Source organism: Panthera pardus, unplaced genomic scaffold (genome assembly GCF_024362965.1).
Source record: "Panthera pardus isolate Hobbes unplaced genomic scaffold, ASM2436296v1 HiC_scaffold_3, whole genome shotgun sequence".
NCBI lineage: Eukaryota > Metazoa > Chordata > Mammalia > Carnivora > Felidae > Panthera > Panthera pardus.
The window spans coordinates 54944227-54965656 of record NW_026526876.1 but is presented as its reverse complement, the minus strand read 5'-3'; the positions used below and the strand labels follow the sequence as shown (position 1 = coordinate 54965656).

Below are 21430 nucleotides of genomic sequence, written 5' to 3'. Positions count from 1 at the left end.
TACTTTGAATTATTTTGAGGACTAAAGGAGAGAGGGCAAGGTAATAGTGGGGAATGAATTTTTAGTCAGGGCTTAAAATTAGAAGGATGACGGTAGAGAACAGTATTAGGTGGGGCGAAAGTCTTCATGTTCGGTGTGAGGAGAATTCTCCTTCCCTCACCTCCTGCTTCAAGAACAGAAAATGTCCCCTGGTCCCAAACAAATGAGATACATCCTGTCCTGTCATGTCCTCCAGGAACAACGGAGTCTGTTAGGGGTTATTGCCCCCCACCACACACACATTCTGTGGACCACTTGTGTCAGAATCATGTCAAAACTTAGATTCCTGGGGCCAGCTCCTGACCTACTGAGTCAATCACTGGGACCCAGGAATCTGCATTTTGGCAAACTCTGGACATTACCATGCAACACAACTTTTGAAAACCACTGCCTTAGAGTAAAAGCCTGCTAAATATGTGCTATTGGTGCGGGGGGGGGGGGGGGGGGGGAACCCACATGATTGTCACGCACTCTACTAGGGAGGGAGAGAAAGCTCTCCAGGTAAGAATTATTCTAATAGTTTCAATTTATAACTAAGGGAAATGTCCAGAGGACAGAAAAAGGAATACCATTTATTGAGTGCTAACTGGCCAGATACTGTGATAAGCACAATCTTCTGAGTTGCCCAATTTAATCTGACAACTTCCTGAGGTGGATACTGTTATTAATTTTACAACTGAGTAAACAGGCACAGAAGCTAAGTAACTTAGCCAATCTTGGATTCAGATCCAGAACTCACATTCCTGACCTTTACTAGTCATTGTTTTCTCTCCTGCACCATAGAAGATGAGCAGAGGGCACCCACCACTCACTACTGTTGGGCTATATGTGGTCTGGGTCTCACCTTCCTACCATAAAATAGGTTGGGGGTGGGGTGCACTCAATGAGTTCTAAGATACTAAAAAACTGTACTATCAGTCCTCTGGTTTCTCCTCCCCTGACCATCTTCTCCAGATAGGTTAGAATTGCAATCAACTTGGTATTTTCAGAATATCCCTACCATTTCTCTTTTCTACCTCTCACTCCATCTTAGATACCTAAAGCTCTTGAGAGAGTCCCTGAGCAAAGAACCCCTCAACAGCCCCAGTCCCAGATCTGCTCAGAAAGGTGTGCTCCCCTCCCGTTATTCTGCCTAAGTGCCCAGTGTTGGGGTCTTGCCAGTGCCACCACACCCTCACAAATACATAGCCTAGTAGAATACTTTAGGCTGAAATTGCATTCTGCGGTTTCCAAAGGCTTTTACTCACGTGATCCTATTTGATCCTCACAAGTCTGCCAAGAAGGAAGGATCATTATCGCATTTTGCACAAGGCTCAGAAACAACACGGCCCCTTAAATAATAACCAGTTGGTGATGAAGCCAGGTTGGACCTCCTATTTCCCAGTGCACTACTCATATCTGCATACACTACAGTCTGCCCACAGATGTCCACTGGATTCCAGAATCAAGTACATTTAAGACCAGGGTCCTCGAGTGGGAGGAAGGAAGCATGTGGGCATTGACTAGCTATGAGACCAGCACCAATTGTCTTAAAAGTAGTTTAGCAAAGGAGGGGGTATGGAGAAGTAACAAAAAATTGATCAATGAGCGGCAGGACTAGGTTGCACTAACCACTCCCCAGCACTGTCCCTAGGGAGGTCCAGCACCCAATACCCATCAGTCAACCCCTGCAGTGGGTGGTGATGGTGGTGGCAGATGACATAAGCATGGTTTTGAAGAAGTCGTTCCTCACACTTCCCCAGACCAATAGGACTTCAGCCCTTCTCACATTCGCTCCCCCACTTTAGGGCTAATTTGAGTCACTATCTCAAATTGGAATCCAGCACAGATTGAGGTGAGGCTGCTGATACATTCAGACAATGCTTTACTGACCGGGTTACCTTTAGAAGCACACTGGCTTCCTGAGGCTTGGGAATCCTTATCATCCTACACGGAATAGAGGAAGAACGAGTGGGGAGAAGAGTGAGGGAAGGCTGTGACTCCATCAGGAAATGAGTTCAAGGATTAGTCTTGCTTTCTGCCTACCCAGCGAGGGGGTCCTGGAAGAATGAAGTTGTGGCATATTTAGAAAAACTTTCCTCCGTCTATTCCATTCAGTCCCCAGGCCTTCAGGTCCCAGTAGTCTCCCTCCCACCGAGGAGATAAAAAGAACACAAATCTCAGAGCTACCCCTTCTCTCGCCATCCCTTGGCTGCAACCCTCTTGGCTAAGAAAACAGGATGGTCACTGAGGCGGACGGTCAGACATACGCCCCAGACCGTGCCTTCTCTGCCTTGGTAGATGCGTAAGCAGTCAGACCCTATGGTAGCCCGCCCCGCAGAACCGCACCTCCCTCCGCCCCGGCAGATACATCCGATCTTGACTTGCCGCCCCCGCTTCCTCCTGCTCCTCCTGGTCTCCCCCCTCCGGGGCTGGCAGATCCCAGCGCGGTGCGGCGCGTGGGCGTGCTGCGGGGCGACCATGGCTGTAGACTGTTACCTCCGGTTCCCACAGTAACAATCGAAAGCCACGGTTGCCCTGGAGACGCGGGGGCGGGGCGCGCGCTGCTGACGGCACCGCGGCAGCTCCCGTTAGGCAGTCGTCAGGGCAGAGAATTTTGGGGAAGGGGGGAGCGGGGGTAGCGCGCGCGACGGGGACCTGGCTCGGGGGCTGTGCGATGTGTGTGTAAGCCGGCCGGCCCTCGCAGCCTCTGGTGACCAGGGACCTGACGGCCGGATCGTAGCGCCTGCGCTGGATCAGCACCGCGGACAGCGGCGGCGCGGGCAGCGCGCGCAGAGCTGAGGGACCCTGGGGGACAGAGGGGCCGGGGGCGCGGCAGGTGGCCGGGTCCGCGGTCCTGGGGCGGGGCCAGGCGTCGGTGGCCGTGACTGGAGACTGTTACTGAGGGCGGCCCGGGCAGTAAGCAGTCTAGAGCCAAGGTGCCGGCGCGCTGCCCGGGCGGGGGTGCCTCCGTCGCCCGCAGCTGGGGGCGCTGCTGCTCTTCCTCCCCCGCGTCTCCCGCCTTTCTCGGCCCAGCGCTTGCAGACAGGCACGCGGCCTTTGACGTCAAAGCCCTGTGACGTCAAATATGTCCCTGCGGAGAGGCACTTCCGGCGGCGGGGGAGGGGTCAGTGGGGGTGGGGCGGGGCAGTCCGTCTGAGGCCCCGCCCCCGCCTGGTCCTGAGAGGACAGCTCCTCGCGCAGAGGCGGGAATTCGGGGGCGCTAAGGGACTAGCCCGACGGGATGGGACGGGGAGGGGGTGCCTGGCTGGATGCGGGGCAGGGGTCCCGAGAGAGCCGTGGCTGGGTCGGCGGGAAGGTGGGCGTCTGTCTTTTGCCGGCGGCCCGGCTCAGCCGGCCGGGGGCAGCGAGGCTGAGTCACCGCGCTGCGGGGAGGGGGAGGAGGGGGCGCCTCGCCTGGGGCGTCAGCACCTTCGCCCCACTTTCTTGGGAGGATGGCGCAGGAGCCCCAGGAAATGTCGCGGGGACTCTGGGGTCCGTCCTCTCTTCGATGCTCCTCCGAAGTGGCTGCGTCTTCATCCGGGCGCGGGCAGGTTGCTGCACGGGGTTCTGGGTACGCCTCCGGCCGGCTCCACCAGCTGCGTGGGGATCCTCGTCCCCCACCCTGCTCCCAACCCCACCCCGTAGGGGGCCTCCAACCTGCCGCCTGCCGGTCTCCTCATTGCCCTCCTGTCCGTGTCCGTACATCGGTCCATCGGTAGCCCGTCGGCCGGTCAGTCCCACTTACCTGTCGGGCCGCGTCGCGCCCGCTCCCGCTCGCCTCCTGCAGCCGGGCTGGCGCCGCCGCTTTTATAGGCGCGCGTAGTACTCGTGCGGCGGCTCATTCATGCGGCCGCGGCTCCTACACACTGACGCGCTGCAGACGTCAGCAGGGAATTTAGGAAACGGGAAGAGGGGCTATTTATAGTGGCAAGGCGGGGGGTTGGGGGGGGACCAAGGCGACGGGGAGCTGGGAGGGGGAGGAAGGCGCACGGAAGCAGGAACAGGGAGGGGGCGCCCGGGCCCCTGTGCCAGCCTACAAAGGGTTAACTTTCCGGAACTGCGGGCTGGGGGCCGGCTGGAGGATGGTGCAGGGAGGGCGCACGGTCCGTTACTCCTTTATTCACTCAGGGACACCTGGAGGTGCAATCCCACCTCGCGCCCTGCCTTCCGGGCAGCCCCCATTCCCACTCCTCAGTTCCTGAACCCGACGGCTCTGTGGCGTCGCAAGATGACCCTCGGCGGCGTTATACCCCGCATGGCCACTGCAGTGCCGTCACCTTGGGGCAGGAGGTACCGGAGAGGAAGCTACACCCGAGGAGGGGCTAAGGCAGCATGTAGAACTGTGGCGTCCGGGAGATGAGGGAAGAAGAGTGGAGGAGCCCAGGGCTTTCAGAAGCTTTTAGAAGGAGTCTGGGCCTAGAAAGGAAGGCCTATTGGGGAGGCGGGGGAGGGGGGTTGTCCAGGTACCAGTCAGGAGCTGGAGATCCCACAAAAGTTGAGGAAAGTGGCTTGGACCCCCCAGAAATTGAGCAAGGGGTTCCTCCATGAGGGATCTGTGGGAAAGGTGGCAGGAGAAGGGGGTGAGTGGAAGAGGAAGCCTCAGCAAATGGAGGGGAGGAGGGCAGGTCGGAGGTGTCAGTTTCAGAGCCTGGCCCCGAGCAGACCCCATTTAGGACCCATTTGTGGGCACTGGCAGAGCTCATATGAGGGTTATAATGAGTGAAGGAGACCAAGGGCTCAGCAGCTTGGAGGGCAGAGAGAGGTCTCCAGAGGGTGGAGGGGCAAGACCACTTCCCGGAGGAGTTAGAGTTTCTGGAGGTATGAGTTGACAGGAAGGGCCTATGCCATGTGGGGCAGAATTCCCCTGAACAAGAACAGGGAAATGTATGATCCTGGCTCCATCAGTTGAGGGAAGTTCTAAATGTTGGAGGGTGAATGTGTTCAGAGGGAGGAGATGGATTGGGGGCCGGGGGAGCAGTGCCAGGCTAGTAGGTTAGGTAAAAACTAGGGAGGGAGGGAAAGGTCAAAGACTGAAGAAGAGTGAAGGCCACAGGAAGACAGCAAAGCTAGTGGCAGGGCTGTAAGATCCTCCCATACAGATGTAAGGACAGCTTGAGGGTAGGGATGGAGCCAATGAGTTGACTTAGGGAGTGGGGATCCCTGGAGAGTGTTGAAGAAAATCAAAGTGGGCACAATGGACACTGCACAAAAGAGACACTGGGCTGAGGGGCTCCTTTTGGGGCTAGGATCTGGTCCCCTCAAGATTACAGGAGAGGTCCTGCACAACCTTTGGAATCTAGCCTCCTGGAATCCCCGCCCACCCCGCCCCCTGCTTTTTTTTTTGCCTCCAACCTTTGTCCCTGTGGTTCTCTTCTCCAGGACTGCCTTTCTACCTGGGGGGAGAACTCCTATTCATCCATCAAAGCCCATCTTTAAAGAGTGGTTTTCTGAGGAGCCTTTCTGCCTTTCTCCAGCACTCCATACACCTTTTTATTATTCCCCCCACCTCAGTGCAGAACACATCCATCCCTCGGCCAACATGTCGGGGGCCATCTCCCCTAGAGGCGGCAGCTCCGGAACCTACCGTTTTCATTCTTGGGAGCTCACTGCAACCCCAGCGAGGGGACCGTGGGGAGATGGAGGAGAGGACTGGAATAAAATGGATCCAGAACACGGAGTAGAAACAGAGTGAGGGCAGAGTCAGAACGCAGTGGGAGTCTTTAGGACCGGCGGGGACCATGGCCCCGAGGCCGTGAAGATGTCAGCGAAGGAAAGAGAGCCTCTGGGGGGCGCCCGAGACCTTAGTGTCTGTCAGGGACCGCGAGTGGCCGCGCCAGCGGCCCCTCAGTGAGTGACTCAGCTACTACCTCTGGCGGGGGCGTGGGGGTGGAGGACTGCGCGAGGGGCGGCAAGCGCGGCACCCACCCGCCCAGCGGCCCTAGGCGGTTGCTAAGCTCTCCAAGGCCTTAGAGAGACGCGATCTGGGCGAACCTCATCGGTTACTATGGTAACTCTGCGTCCCAGCCTCTCGCTCGCGACAGCTGAGAGAGGCGCAGCCAATCAGAAGCTGCAGGCGTTCTCCCGGACCCACTACCCACCCCCCACCCCACCCCCCACGTGTGGGCAGGGGTCAGAAGGTGCGGGGAGGAGGCGTAGCAGGGGCGGTGGAGACCCGGCACTCACTACAGGCCCGGTGCGGCGGCGGGGCCACGCGGGGCCACTTCCGGAGTAGCCGTGCGAGTGCCCACGCGCCAGTGCAGGATCTCCTCCCTCCCAGAAAGGGCATCACCTCAAGAACCGGGCCTTCTCGGTGGGGTGCAGAACTTTGCCCGGGGATCCCCGGTTGCCGGCCCTGCTGTCACTTTTGGGGTTAGTGTGTTGGAGACAAGTGCAAGCAGGTCCCTCAAAATGGCTCACACGGGGAATCTAGGGGCTGGGGTCGATTCTGCGGGACCACCAAGAGGCGCTGTCCAGCTATTCCCAGTCGGATATCCTGGGGTCTCTCCAGAAACCTACAAGTTCAGGGGGGGCTGATTAGCTCTGCCCAGGCTCATGGAGGGCCCTATGTGACGGCCTCCTGAGTATCCCAGAGAGCCAGGACTTGAACTTAAGAAGGGGGCAGGTGTGTGTTTGTGCCAACATGCGTGCCTGCGGGTGTCAGTGCCTGGAGAGGGTCTGGGTGCAAATAGGTTTATGCTGTCTGTGTGCACCTAACTCATGTGGCTGAGTGAAGGTGGGTGTGTTGGGGGGTGGGGTGGGTATAAATGGACAGTCCCATCCAGGAATGTGTCAGGAGAACCTGCAAAGATCTTGTCTACCTTCTTTTGTCTTAGGACTTCTATAACCGCCCCCCCCCCCCCCCATCTACTGTCACCAGTGTCCCCTCCATGTGGGCAGGACTTCTCCAAGCCGAGGCAATGTGAGAATCTAGAAATATGTACATGGGAGCGTTTAGCTCAAAACCCCAGAGTTTGTGGGGGCTCTAAGTTCTGAAGCCTGGGTTCTCACGTGGGCACATCTGGGGGGTGAACCTGCGAGTAGACCTCATTCCCCGGTACAGCTTCGCAACCCAGGTGCACGGGAGGGAGGTGGCGGTTGTGTCGCGCAGAGCCTCGCACGGCCGCGAGGTGGCGCCATAGCTGCAGCAGCGTGAGCTGGCCCGGGCCGCTCCAGATAAGAGTGTGCGGAAAGCGCGGCGGGGCTGAGACGCGACCAGGACGCGGGGAGGACGGACCATCAGGACAGACCGACCGGGGGCCCGGCGGGCGGAGGGCAGCGCAGCGCAGCCACGTCCCCCCTGGATCCGCCGGCAGCCGGGCCCGGGGCTTCCGACATGCCCCCCAGGTGGGTCCTCAGACTCGGGACCGGGAGGGACAGGGGACCCGGACAGCCCGGTCCTCACGCGCTGGCCGCCTCGGGCGCATCCTCCGGCGCGGGCGCCCCAACGCGGCTGGCGTTCAGGACTCCGGGTGTCGCCCCTAGAGGACTCAGGACCGCCGGGCTGCTGCTCTGCGCCGGGTTCACGGCGGGGTCAGCGGCCCGGGGCCGACTCTGCCCGCACATGGGCTGGAGAGGCGAAGGGAAGGGGAGCTGGCGGGCGGGGCTGGCAGGGGCGCTGCCCTGGCACAGCTCGGCGCCTGGCAGCGGGGCGGGTGGGGCGCCGGCTAGGAGCTGCCACCGCCACGGGGAGGGAAGCCGGGTCGGGCAGCGGCCGCAGGTAACGGGCCGCGAGGCCCTGCGGGCCAGGCGGGGAACAGGGTGGGCAGACGAACGAGCGGGCAGGGGAGTTCAGGGCTCGGCCCAGGCCCCAGGGCCGCCTGGCTGCCGAAATTGGGGGCCGAGAGGAAAAGCTGAGAGTCGAGGGACTGGGGCTGGCGCGCTTCTCCCGGCCTGTCTGAAGTTAGGAAACTTTTCCCCAAGTTTGGGGCGGCGGAGTTCCCGCGGAGAAGGGGCCGAAGGGAGCTGGGGAGGGAGGCGCGGGCCCGCGAATGCAGAGCTGAGGCCGAGGCCGGGGCCGGGACGCGGGTGGGGCGCAGGCCGGGGTCAGGGCCGCAGCCGGCTGTGCGCCGTGCCCGCCCGGGGCGCTGCCCCCTCCCTCCCCTGGGAGCTGCGTGGCTCCCCCCTCCCCCCCACCTGCTTCCTGCCTCAGCCTCCTGCCCCGATATAACGCCCTCCCTGCGCCGGGGCCGGCCTTCGTGCTCTGCCCGCCACGGCAGCCTCTGCCTCCGCTCCCCGCGCCGCGGCCGCGCCCCGGCCCCAACTGAGGGCCTGACAGCCCCCAGGCAAGGCGGCGCCACGGCGGGCACCGCGCTCCCCTCCACTGGATCACTTCCCCCAGCTGGGGCAACTTCTCCCGAGGCGGGAGGCGCTTTTTACTCGGCTCCCTAATATCCCAGTTGGGCAAACTTCTCGGCCCTGAATGACTTTTCCTGAAGCGGACATTTTCCTCAAATCGGGTAACTGTCTCCGAAGGGGTCACTTCCCCCAAACAGTTTTCTCCTCGGAAGTCCCCAGGACCCAGCCCCTGGGCCCGGTGGCCTCCGGGCCTGGGTGTGCAGGCCAGTCTGGCCCCCTCTCCACCAGCCACTCTCCTACGCCTTCTTCTGGTCCAGGCCACCGGCCCAGGCTTCCACACTAGGAGGCCGCCGATCCTCTGCTAGTGCCCAGGCCGCGGTGCTCGATGCCCCTGCCTAGCTGAGGGGAAGGGGAAGGGGAAGTTGGTGGGGGGTGGGGGGTGGGGGAGAAGTGCCCAGCTGGATACAGGCAGCGGGGGCTCCTGAGGCTCTGACCCGGCTGCTGTGTGTCCCTGCAGGAGAGTGTGCTGGGCAGACGATGCTGGACACGATGGAGGCGCCGGGCCACTCGAGGCAGCTGCTGCTGCAGCTCAACAACCAGCGCACCAAGGGCTTCTTGTGCGACGTGATCATCGTGGTGCAGAACGCCCTCTTCCGCGCGCACAAGAACGTGCTGGCGGCCAGCAGCGCCTACCTCAAGTCCCTGGTGGTGCATGACAACCTGCTCAACCTGGACCATGACATGGTGAGCCCGGCGGTGTTCCGCCTGGTGCTGGACTTCATCTACACCGGCCGCCTGGCTGATGGCGCAGAGGCGGCGGCGGCAGCGGCCGTGGCCCCGGGGGCTGAGCCGAGCCTGGGCGCCGTGCTGGCCGCCGCCAGCTACCTGCAGATCCCCGACCTCGTGGCGTTGTGCAAAAAGCGCCTCAAGCGCCACGGCAAGTACTGCCACCTGCGGGGCGGCGGGGGCGGCGGCGGCGGTTATGCACCCTACGGGAGGCCAGGCCGTGGCCTTCGGGCAGCCACGCCCGTCATCCAGGCCTGCTACTCGTCCCCAGCCGGGCCTCCGCCGCCGCCCGCCGCCGAGCCGTCTTCGGGCCCCGAGGCCGCAGTGAACACGCACTGCGCGGAGCTGTACGCCTCGGGCCCCGGCCCGGCCTCGGCGCTCTGCGCCCCGGAGCGCCGCTGCTCCCCGCTCTGCGGCCTGGACCTGTCCAAGAAAAGCCCGCCGGGCTCCGCGCCTCCAGAGCGGCCGCCGGGCGAGCGCGAACTGCCCCCGCGCCCAGACAGTCCTCCCAGCGCCGGCCCCGCAGCCTACAAAGAGCCACCGCTCGCCCTGCCACCGCTGCCGCCGCTGCCCTTCCAGAAGCTGGAGGAGGCTGTACCGCCTCCGGACCCGTTCCGTGGCGGCGGCGGCAGCCCGGGACCCGAGCCCCCGGGCCGCCCCGACGGACCCAGCCTTCTCTATCGCTGGATGAAGCACGAGCCAGGCCTGGGCAGCTACGGCGACGAGCTGGGCCGGGAGCGCGGCTCCCCCAGCGAGCGCTGCGAGGAGCGCGGCGGGGACCCGGCCGCTTCGCCCGGGGTACCCCCACTGGGCCTGGCGCCGCCGCGCTACCAGGGCAGCTTGGACGGGCCAGGCGCGGGCGGCGACGGCGACGACTACAAGAGCAGCAGCGAGGAGACGGGCAGCAGCGAGGACCCCAGCCCGCCCGGCGGCCACCTCGAGGGCTACCCATGCCCGCACCTGGCCTATGGCGAGCCTGAGAGCTTCGGTGACAACCTGTACGTGTGCATTCCGTGCGGCAAGGGCTTCCCCAGCTCGGAGCAGCTGAATGCGCACGTGGAAGCTCACGTGGAGGAGGAGGAAGCGCTGTACGGCAGGGCCGAGGCGGCTGAGGTAGCGGCGGGGGCCGCCGGCTTGGGGCCCCCTTTTGGAGGCAGTGGGGACAAGGTCGCTGGGGCTCCGGGCGGCCTGGGCGAGCTGCTGCGGCCTTACCGCTGCGCGTCGTGCGACAAGAGCTACAAGGACCCGGCCACGCTGCGGCAGCACGAGAAGACGCACTGGCTGACCCGGCCCTATCCGTGCACCATCTGCGGGAAGAAGTTCACGCAGCGCGGGACCATGACGCGCCACATGCGCAGCCACCTGGGCCTCAAACCCTTCGCGTGCGACGCGTGCGGCATGCGCTTCACGCGCCAGTACCGCCTGACAGAGCACATGCGCATCCACTCGGGCGAGAAGCCCTACGAGTGCCAGGTGTGCGGCGGCAAGTTCGCACAGCAACGCAACCTCATCAGCCACATGAAAATGCACGCCGTGGGTGGCGCGGCAGGCGCAGCCGGGGCGCTGGCGGGTCTGGGGGGGCTACCCGGCGTCCCCGGCCCCGACGGCAAGGGCAAGCTCGACTTTCCCGAGGGCGTCTTTGCTGTGGCCCGCCTCACAGCCGAACAGCTGAGCCTGAAGCAGCAGGACAAGGCAGCCGCGGCCGAGCTGCTGGCGCAGACCACGCACTTCCTGCACGACCCCAAGGTGGCGCTGGAGAGCCTCTACCCGCTGGCTAAGTTCACCGCGGAGCTGGGCCTCAGCCCCGACAAGGCGGCCGAGGTGCTGAGCCAGGGAGCGCACCTGGCCGCCGGACCCGACGGCCGGACCATCGACCGTTTTTCCCCGACCTAGAGCGCCTCATGCCGGCCCGACTTGTCGCCGCCGCGTGGCCCCGGCCCGTGGCCCCAGGGAGCGGCGGCGGCAGCCGCGAGCAGGCACACCGCGCCGGACAACTGTAGTAGCAGCGGCAGCGTCGCCGCGGTGGCGGCGGCCCCACCTGGCCTCACTGCTTTGTGCCTTAGCCCGGGGGTTGGGGTGGGGGGTGAAACCCCGGGACGGGGGTGGGATGGGGGAAGGGAGATTTATATTTTTGATATCAGCTTTGACCAAAGGAGACCCCCGGCCCTTCTCCGCCTCTTCCTGTGGTTCGTTGGCCCCCTCCCCTGGCTCCGCGCTGCTCTTGGAGGGAGGGGTGTCACTGATGGGGCGCTCCCAGCCCTACCTCCGGCCCTTGCGACCACACCCATTCTCACTGTGAATCTCCCTGCTGGGGTCGGAGCGTCGGGCAGAGTTGGGGAGTGGGGAGGGGACTGAGCCGGCCGGAGGGCCCCCCCTCCGCCCCCCGCTCCCGCCCGCCCCGGGACTGATAATGTGAAGTTCCTCATTTTGCACAAGTGGCACTAGCCCCAGGGCCAACCCTTCCCTCCCTCTGGAGTCCGAGGGCTGAGACAGCCCTGGCCTACCGGTCTCCCACTCCCGCGGTGTCCTCCCCCCTCCCCTGGGGCCCCGGACCATATTTATTGCATGCGCCCCGGGCGGCCCCCCACCTCGAGCCCAGGCTGGGCTGGGCTGGAACGTGGTCTCTTTAGCTCCCTCCTCCCCAGTTTGTATATTTCCTACCTTGTACACAGGCTCTTCCAGAGCCGCTTCCATTTTCTATACTCGAACCAAACAGCAATAAAGCAGTAACCAAGGACCCTGGACCCTGTTCCTCTCTTCTGCCCTGCACAAGGACCTGGGTGGGTGGAGGGGCCAGACACACCCCCTCATACAGGTGCAGAGAGAAACTTGCGCCTTCTTCCCTCCCCGATCCCAGAGACAGATGGGCAAGAGTTAGGCATGTTCATAACTAAAAATTTATTAAGGGAAACAAAACCAGTGCTGCAAATGGGGCAGAAAGGAGAGACAGGTCTCCCACCCACCCAGTCATTGGCCTTCATCCAGGGGAGAGGATATCAAAGGAGAGGCTGGGACCCTGTACCCCAAAGAGTCCGTCTTCTGAGGCTCTGGGGCACTCATCCCCCTGAACCACTGGTGGCTCTCCTGCACAGTACCCCCTTATTCAGGTATAATCTTGGGGCCTCAGGGAGGGTACAGCTTCATTCCCATCCTCTGGCCAGGCTGTACAGTCCAGACAGGGAGCTTTGGGGGATTCCCCCTCTGGTCCCATCAAAATTTACTCCTGGCTCCTCCTCAAGGCCCTGTCTTCCTCCAAGTTCCTCTCATCCCTGTCCCTGGCTTGGGAGAACCCATTCCCAGTAGGAAGCCTCTCGAGTGAGGCTTTGGACACAGGTGCCAGCTTAAGAGGCAACAAAAACCTCAAAGGCCAAAAGGCCCCTGTGTCAAGTTCTTCTAGGGCAAAGCTAGAAAGGGTGAAAACTCCAGGCTTGGCAATGCCCCTCTCAGGCACTGGCCCATCCTACCCTCAGGCGGTGCTGTAGGAGCCTGGAAGTTTCTCAGAGCGCAGGGGCCTGAGAAAGGTTTGGGCAGGAACACTTTATTAGGGTCCTGCCACAGAGAAGGAAGAGGTATCAGAGGAGGTACCAGAGGAGGAAGATTCAGAGTGGGAACCCCCATGGCAAGGACCTGAGGTGAAGAAGTTGAGGGGATCAGGGAGGTGAGAGGCATCACCAGAAAGGGAAGGGGGGCAAGGGGAGGATTCAGGAGAGAGAGAGAGAGAGAGAGAGAGAGAGGTGGGGGGGGGGGGGGGGAGGAACTGAGAAAAGTCTGAAGAAACTTCATGAAATGGGACCTAGAACAAAAGGAAGGCCAATGAGGGAGAGGAGCAGGCAAAGGCCACCCAGGAAGCATGAGCCTGAGACCATATGTCCCCTCCCTCTAGACCCATGACCATCCAAGGGGAAACGAGTGGCAAAGTGTAACGGACTCAGATGGATAAGGACAGGAAGAGCAGCAGGATGGATGTGTGTTTGGGGGTAGGGGTAGGAAAGGTGGGGCCTAGGGCTGCTGTTGGGGATCTAGTGTCCAGAACCCAACCTGGGTCCCTAGGGGAATCCAGGCCTCCGAGAGAGACACACACCCTGGGCACTCTCTTCATGGCATGACCAAAGCCTCTTGGGACACATTCAGGACAGGGGTTCTGAAGATTGAAGGGACCTGTCATTTCGCCTGCACCTGATGGAAATGCAACCCCTACCCTATCTCCAGCTGAGAAAGTGTCTGAGTCCCTGTGCTGAGAAGGCCTTCCCCCAGCCCTTGAACTAGACAGGGGGAGGGAGAAAGGCTGAGACCATGGGTGGCCTATCTGGCTCACCCACCTGCTGTCACTGCAGCCAGCCACCTCCCTGCTAAATCTTGGCAGCCCAGGAGGGTCCCAGCAGCTTCCGCCCGACCCTCAGGAGGGGCTCTGTGAGGAGCAGCTCCCCCACAGCACGGCCACGGTGTGGGTTGGAAGAGGATGGTTTATTGTCTGGGTGGATTGGTGGCTCAGGCACGTGGGCATCTTCGTTGCTACACTGGGCGCCTGGTGGCCTCTCAGGAATGGTTCCGGGGGGAGACCCCGATGCGGCCCTCTCAGCCCACCTGGGCCCACGTGAGGAAGGCCGGGATGTCCCGCACAGGCACGTTCCTTGTCAGTGCCTTCACACGCAGGTTGCGGTCATCCGTCAACAGCACCACCTCCCGCAGTAGCCGGATTGGCTCCTCTGTAGGCAGGAGAGAGCAGAAGGACTTCAATGAGGGCAGGAGGCAGAGGCACAAGCTGCCTCTCCTCTCTCTGGAGGTTGGGGTGGGGGGGGGGGGGGGATGTGGTCCCGTAGGGGTCAGGGCCGGTCATTTCCTGGCCCTTCTGTAAGTCTTTCCCTCACGCAATCGGCTGAGGGTACCCCTCCCCTATCGGCTTAGAGAGGACCATGCTGGGCCAGCGCTGGCCTTGTGCTTCAGACCCCCGCCTCCAGCACAGGGCTGTGTTGCCTCCTGCCTAGAGATCTGCCTGAGCCACTGGCCTCCACAGACCCTTCTCCCAGGATGCTGAACTGAAGGGGTAGAAGGAGCCCCTTTCCTTCTACTCCTTCTGACTGTATGGCTGGTCCTGGACTCACAATTACTACTCTCTTTTTTGCACATCCTCTCCCTCCAAGGCTAGCGGGCCAATGCTTTAAGTATTAAGAGGCAGAAAGCTCAAGATGGAATCCACAGTGTATCCAGGCTCCCAGATGTGAGAAGAGGGGTTAGTTTAGGGGAGCTCTAAGGAAAGGAGGGCCAGGGTCCCTGGCAGAGCCGCGGCCAAGGTGGCCCTGAGCTAGAGTCCAATGATTTCCTCCATTACATGAAAGTAATCCACGTAAATGGTGAGAACCTTGAACAGTAGAGAAGAGGACAAAGGAAAGGAAAAGTCACAGTCATCCATCCAGCTGTCTCCCTTCATGTGTCTCTGTCTTGCTCCCGAGGGCTCGATCTGTGCGTGCTTTCGGATTTCTTTATGCACGTGTGAGTACGTATACTTGTTACATAAGCTTTTTTCCTACATTATAATCATACTAGCCATATTTACTTTATTCAAATTTTACATATTTTAAAGCTCTTTCTATATCAGCACAGGCAGCCTTTGTTCTTTTTAGATGACCTCTTAGCAAGATGTCTTCCACTACCTCTCTTCCCCTAATTTCCTAACCTCTTAATGTACTGGGGAGATTCAACCAGGGCCAAGTACCCACACAAGTGACATCCCCACCCCTGGGCAGGCCGCTTGGTGGCAGGCCCACCCCTCAGTCCCAGGCTGGGTATTTCCTGACGGAGGTCCGGCAGACAGTGAGGCACAGGAAGTGTCCTGCGGGGCTTGCTGACTGCGGGGGGCTGGCGGGGCTGGGCAATCGCAAATGTCCAGGTCAGACCTGAACGGTTTCAGGCTTGCCAGCTCCAGGCAGGGAGGCTGAGAACTGGCCGTCAGCCTGGGAGGAGTTTGGGGGAAGAGGGAGGGAGAGGCTGAGGACGCTGGTGAGCAGAGGGGAGAGGTGGAAGGAGGAGGGGTGGGGAGCAGAGAGGAGAGGTGGAAGGAGGAGGGGTGGGAGGTGAGGGGCTGCGGTGGGCAGATGGGGAGAGGATGGCCGCCTGAGCAGAGAGGAGGCCTGGAGCTGGAGCTCAACTGCCTGGGCCTGGGCCCTCTGGCATGGTGGTGCTGGCCTGTGCTAATGTGGGGTTCCCAGCTGGCTGCTCAAGGCAGCCCCACCGCTCCTGCCCTGGGGCTCGGACCAAGAGAGTCCCAGACCTTAGGTCAGTTGACTAAGGCCCTGCGTTGCTGGCAGGGGTCTGCAGGGGTTTCTGTGGATACTTTCAGACATTTTTAACAATAAACATCCTCTGTTTTGACACTGGTAACTTCACTTTGTTAGAAACCAGAGACTGTCATCTTGTCAGGCCCCATCCGCCATAATCCACATGATTTTAAAATTCAACATCGTTTACACATAAACATTTAGTGACGGTTTCTCTGTGAATCTGACAAGTTAATCTGCTAAGAATTCACACTGACAAATGGGGTTTGATTACACTAGCCGTTGCTGATGTAATTCTGATAGGGGCGGTCCCCAGGATGGCAATGGGTTCCTGTAGGCTGTTTAGGGTGAAGTGTGTGTGGGGGGTGGAGAGACTAGTAGGGTGAAAGCCAAAATTTGTCTCTGCTGAGAAAGAAACAGCTCTGAGGCTGGGTGGGGCCGCAGCAGTATCTGAACTACACTTCCCAACAAGGCCTGCAGTCCTGCCTTCCTCTCTCTCAGAAGGTGCCCCTCTAGGAAGCTGCCTGGGAGCAGAACACAAGCTCCCCCGTTTGGTTCAGCCAGGACTCCTTTTGATCACTTCACTGCTCCAGGTCTGGCTCTGAGGGCCAGAATGTACAAGCCACATGGCAGGACCCCGCTGAACAGCACCTGTGGGTTCATTACCAGCCCCTGGTGCAGAGACTCGGGTAGGAGCAGCAGGGGAGAAGACAGTGCCCCGACTAGTCTGGAAGCCAGGGTAGGAAACTGAACAGGGAAGGGAGATGAGCAACAACGGCTAAAGGAAAAGGATAGGATGTAGTTACCTATACATAGACAGAGACCAAGTGGTAAGAATGACCAAGTCTGTAGACACGGAGCTAGGACATCCTAGGAGGAAACATCAGACTCCTGGAAGCCAGGAGCAGAAAACACCTGAGCCTTGCTGACTCCGAGGGGCCATGCAGGAAAGCATTCTGGGTTGAGAATGAGGTGCTCAAGCCCCTGGAAAAGCATCCCAAGGTGGGTCTTTGGGCCAAAGACAGGACTCCAGTCACCAAAGAGGTCTTGAAAATTGGGCTGAGGGCTCAGTCCTCAAGCTGTCACCTGCCCCCAAAGTGTGATGGCATATGACACCGAGACAGGAAGAGAAGGCCCACTACTCACTAGGAAAGTACCTCCGTCACCGGCCTGACAGAGGGCAAACATTCAGGGATGAACTGAGAGTGTGAACACGGCCAAGAAAAGGGAGGTGGGCCCCAGGGACCACTGGGGACTGTCCTCTCAGAGCTGCAGAGGGCTGGGCTCAGGAGACCATGGCCAGAATAAGCTACACTGAATCATAAAGACATTCTTGCTGTCAGAGAACTCACTGAGGACCCAAGAAAGGAAATGGATCCATGCCGAGTGGGAAAGCTCCCTGCCTAGAGCCTTGCTTCCTGGGCTAGGTCCACCCCTAGTTGGCCCAGGGTCCACCGGGGAGTGGGGGAAGCTGTGACAGGGAAGTTGGATTTCCAGAGTCTGGCCTCAGGCTTGCATCAAATCTGACCTCTGATTTATCAAACTTCCCAGGCCAGAGTTGGTGGTGGAGGAACCCTTTCCTAGGACTGAGGATGGTAGGGCATGGGGGTGGATGATCCTGAGGCAGAGGCAAAGCTGTACCTTTGTTGGTGGGCATGAAGTCCTTAGCCTTGTCTTTGCAGTAGTGGAGGCAGCAGGAGAGGATCAGGTCATCGTTGTTACCCTGGAGGAAGAAAGTGTGAGAAGGGCCATTGGGCAGGAGGGGGCGCCATTCGGAGGTGGCACAGGTATACTTTTTGCCTCTGGGGTTCCTGGGGAGGATCACATCCCGGAGTCCCTCCCATACACGTCAAGGCCCTGCTTGGTTGGGTCCAACTGTGCCAAGAGTGATCTAGGGGACACAGAACTGCCCCTCCTGGGCCTCAATGGTGGCTGTCCCCCTCAGCTGCCTAGGCTGCCTGAGCTGCCTGACTTCCCGGAGACCCTGTTCTGAGGTAGACTGTGGGCTCTCCCTTTCTGCCACAGGTCTTACCAGTTGGCCAGTAATGTCCTCACTGCGGAAGGCGATGGATTCCAGTTCATTGCCACGGCTGGTCAGGGCCCGCAGACAAGAGTCCCGACTCTCAAATCGCCGCTCGAGGAACTCGATGGACTTCCGGGCCTTTTCCTGCACCACACGGGCATAGCCCCCAGCCCGGTGGTCTGTCTCCTGCCCCTTGGCCAGGCCGTCCAGCTCATTGATCACTGATGAGACATAGTTCCACAAGTTTATCAGCTCCCTAGGCTCACTCCCAGCCAGCCCCTTCCCAGACCACAGAATCCATCTTGCCCAAAGGAGTCTTCCAATGATGCTTAGGAGAACTTGGGAGGCAAGAAGTGTCCCAGACTTTACACAGAGTTCTATCTTTCTGCGCCTTCCCCCGGGCCCCGCCCTCCTCCAAGAAGGAACTTACACGGATTTTCTGGAGCTGCTGTATTCAGAAGAAGAAACCTGGCCCCTCCATCACATTCCTTAGTTATAGGATCAAATTGAAAGAGTTTCTCAAGAGAGGCAAGGGTAGCTGCTACAGGGCAAGAGGCAGCCCCCTCATCAACCTGGACCCCCAACCACAGAAGTTCACAAGGGGCAGAGTTCTACACACTATCCCCTGGCACAGTGTAGGCAGGTCACCAAGTGGGAAGCAACAGTCACGGCCTTACTTGCAGGGGCCGTGGTATTCCCTCAAACCATGCCCTTGGCACAGACACTCCGCTGATACTGCACGTGTTTGTGTGTGTGTATGTGTGTGTGTGTATGTGTCTGCCTGCCTATGTGTCTGGGACACGGCTTCATTTTCTGGTGAAGATTCTTTCCAAAATTCCAGCCAAAAGCCTGAGGTCAAGTGGGAAATATGCACTCCTTGGGGGCTCCGGGAGAGTTTGGGGTCTGAGGCCTCTCCTCAGTGCAATGATTCATGGCTCGGGGAGTCGGCATGAGCATGCTGTTCCATGGTGAGCCTGGCACTCACTGTCTGGGTATTCAGAGACACTTTCTGGAAAGGGCCCATGTGGGAATGCACACACACGCACACACACACACACACACACACACACACACACACACACACACAATGCCCACGCTTTCAGCAACTTGAGGCTGCTACATGTCCACACAATGTATGGTTGAGGCTGGGAAGTGGTGGTGGACGGGTGTATGGTACGGCAAACAGAACATCAAACACGAAAAACTGGTATTCCATCCCAAAATCTCCTTTCCTGCTTCCAAACTAAACAGGCTTCAAAGGGGAAGCTTGTTTGTGCTTCTGCACCAGGCGGGGCTTCTCGATGCTAGGGTCAGGCCTAAGGAGCAGGAGCAGGTTAAAGAGCACAAGAAACAAGCAGGGAAAGCTGTCTGCTTAACCCTTTGTGCTCTGGACACAGGGCGGGAATCCACTGAGGGAGCCTCACTGAACAGGAGTGCTCTTTACAGCTCCTGAGATTCCAGGGCCCTGCCCAGCTGAAGAAGGTTCAAAGAGGCTGGCCCTCACTGCCGTAGTGGCGCCGTCATTTCCCAGCAACTACGGGGGCCATCAATTTATTCTACATGTGTCCCTCTCCTATGGGTTTTCTCATATATTTGCTCCCTCCCTACCATATCTGGCTTTCCCTACTGAACCACAAGCTCCTCAAGGCCAAGGTCTTGAAGCTCTGCCTTCCCTGAGATCCCTCAGGGACAAGGAGCCTGAGCACACCGTAGGGGCACAGACGGTACTGGTGACCAAAACCCCTGCTAGCCTCGGATGGTGTCTGAGGCTCCTTCCAAGTCTTAGGGGGCTCCTGAGATGTCAGCAACCTCTGTCAGTTTATACCATTTCCTGACCACTAGCAAAACAAGTGACCACTTACTCACTTTCTTCCCCCTAAAACTCTCCTGGATAGGAAAGCACGAAGACATGTTATCCTGATAGCCGCCCCACCCCAGGACGCTGTGAGGGAAGAGGGAAAGCTGGAAAAACTTGATGGTCTTGCTGCTCTACTTTTGAAGAACAGAAAGCCTTCCCTTAGGTCTAAAGGCCTGGGTTTTAGAGGTTCTGGCCAGGCCACATGGGGAGGGGGAAGGAAGACAGGGAGGGTGGAGGCGGGACGAGGGCTGCTTCAGTGCCAACATTCTCAGGTGGTGCTAACGTGTTTCCCACAACCCCCCAGGGTTCTATAGCCTCTGCAGGGGCGGATGTTTCCTGCCCTTTGTTTCCACCCTCATCTGGCACTAAGACACTTGGGACTAGGAGGGGAGGCCCAATGGAACATCTTGGCATGGATGTCAGAGGTGGCTTGGCAGGCAGACTGCCAGTCTGGCAGCTTTTCCAGAGGACAAGGATCCCGAACTGGCTCCCAGCAGCTGCTGAGAAGGGGACACTGAAAAGCCAGTCACCTTCCAGGCCCTCTCCCTCCACAGGATGGCCATCAGCTATATGAGCTCTATCAGGGATACCAGGCGCCCAGAGCCCACAGCCCATCCTCAGGCTGACCCACCATAGAGCTCCAAGAACTAAGACAGTGCCTAGACAGTCCCTTGGAGACAGCCCAGCTGGGCTCTTCTGGCCTGAGGGTGGAAGCAAGCTAGCTGGGTCCTGAGATGCTGACCCTGCACCAGCACCAGTGACCAGACAGCGGTAAGGGCCCAAGTGGCAGGAATCCACAGGCATGAGCCAAGGGCTTGCTCTGGAGGGTTTCCATCAGCCTGGCCTTAGGGTGACACCGGCCAGAAGAATGCTACCTCGAACCAACAGAATGATCATGAAAAGCTACAAGACAATCAGACCAAAGGCATCTAACCACTTCAAAATCCTCCCAGCCTCCCTGCCAGACCACCCAGCAGCACTGCCGTTATCTGCCAGGGCTGAGTGTTTACCAATAACGGGAACCAGCTTTGCTGTTTTACTGCAAGCTTTATAAGGATAAAAACAAGGGCTGGGCTCATGCAGCCTCTGGTTGCTGGGACACAGGAGTCCATTTGCTCAAGCAGTTTAAGCCATGGATCAGCCATAATAATTTGAGCTGCTCTGATTATTAAACAATTTTCCTTGCCCCACGCACACCCTACTTCCCTGCAAATCCTGTCATACGCACGCCGCGGGGCTCCCTTGCCTGTGTAGCCCCCCGGGCCGTGGGACATGTGTGTAGAGGGGGCTGCTGCGCACGTGCAGGGTTGCTCAGGCCTGACTCACCGATGAGGGGCACCACCAGGATGTACTTCCTGCTCTCCAGCAGCCGTGCCAGACTGGCCAGGTGGTCAATGAAGCCGTTGGTGTCTGGTACAAGGAACAAGGGTCTGATCTCGAGCTCCATCTGCCTCATCTGACTCTGGTCCTCCAGGACAGCCTACAGGGACACAGAACGGTGAGTGAGCCAGAGTGAGTAGGCAAGTGGGTGGACGAGCCAGGGCCCTGACTACACAGTGTGTCAGCATCCTGCCTCCTGAAACTCTCCCCGCTCCAGAGGGACAGCCAGTCCCTGTCAGGCCTGAGGGACGGGCCCAAGGACTGGGCAAAATACTGCAATAACAATCAACACAGACTAGATGGCCTGAGGAACAGCGTGTGACTAAAACCCTGCCTCGGCCAGAGAAAGCCCCGATGGTATTAAAAATTACAGGTTTCTGAAAGACAGACCCTGGGCTAAAAATCACCAAGGGGGAGTCAGCTTCCCTGGATAGGAAAGTGGTTTCACACACATTACCTAGGCAGCATATAGAGGGGTACTGCTCGGCGCGAACACTTTATATAGAGTGCATTTGTTATTTCAGTTTATTTCACTGGATGGCCAGAAAACAAAGGTTAAACTCAAAGGCTATACAAAAACAGTGATGCTGACAACAAATTATTAATGCCCACAGCAGCAGGAGTCCATACGGTGTGATGGATTTGGACCCAACTCACATGCTCACAGAGAGCAACACCCAGGCTGATGAGATCAGCCGCCCCCCGCCCAGCAGCAGTGTTTCCTCAACATCAGTCCTGTGTTCTACCTGTGCTCCTTTGCCGCTGCTCTGCACAACCTGTATGATTATTTAC

At 59.4% G+C, this 21430-nt stretch overlaps 2 protein-coding genes across 6 annotated transcripts in view; one reads left to right on the top strand and one right to left on the bottom strand.

Annotated features, from left to right (window-relative positions):
• Positions 1–7202: 7202 nt before the first annotated feature.
• On the top strand, positions 7203–11839 carry HIC1 (HIC ZBTB transcriptional repressor 1). 2 transcript variants are annotated; one of them, XM_019429735.2, is made up of 2 exons: positions 7203–7365; positions 8834–11839. In XM_019429735.2, exon 2 carries the CDS (start codon positions 8854–8856, stop codon positions 10993–10995), a length of 2142 nt encoding a protein of 713 aa, XP_019285280.1. In that variant the 5' UTR covers positions 7203–7365; positions 8834–8853; the 3' UTR covers positions 10996–11839. The 2 variants fall into 2 exon arrangements, with proteins under 2 accessions (XP_019285280.1, XP_019285279.1); XM_019429734.2 differs by lacking the exon at positions 7203–7365 and adding an exon at positions 8206–8477.
• Positions 11840–11983: 144 nt separating this feature from the next.
• The window catches only part of SMG6 (SMG6 nonsense mediated mRNA decay factor), a 227424-nt gene continuing 217977 nt past the window's right edge, over positions 11984–21430 (bottom strand). For all 4 annotated transcript variants that reach the window (XM_053893381.1, XM_053893382.1, XM_053893383.1 and 1 more), the window contains 4 exons: positions 20585–20738; positions 17410–17621; positions 17019–17100; positions 11984–13808 (listed from right to left, as the gene is read on the bottom strand). In XM_053893381.1, coding sequence (XP_053749356.1) covers positions 13678–13808; positions 17019–17100; positions 17410–17621; positions 20585–20738 — 579 coding nt within the window. In that variant the 3' untranslated portion in view covers positions 11984–13677. The remainder of the gene's footprint in view (positions 13809–17018; positions 17101–17409; positions 17622–20584; positions 20739–21430) is intronic.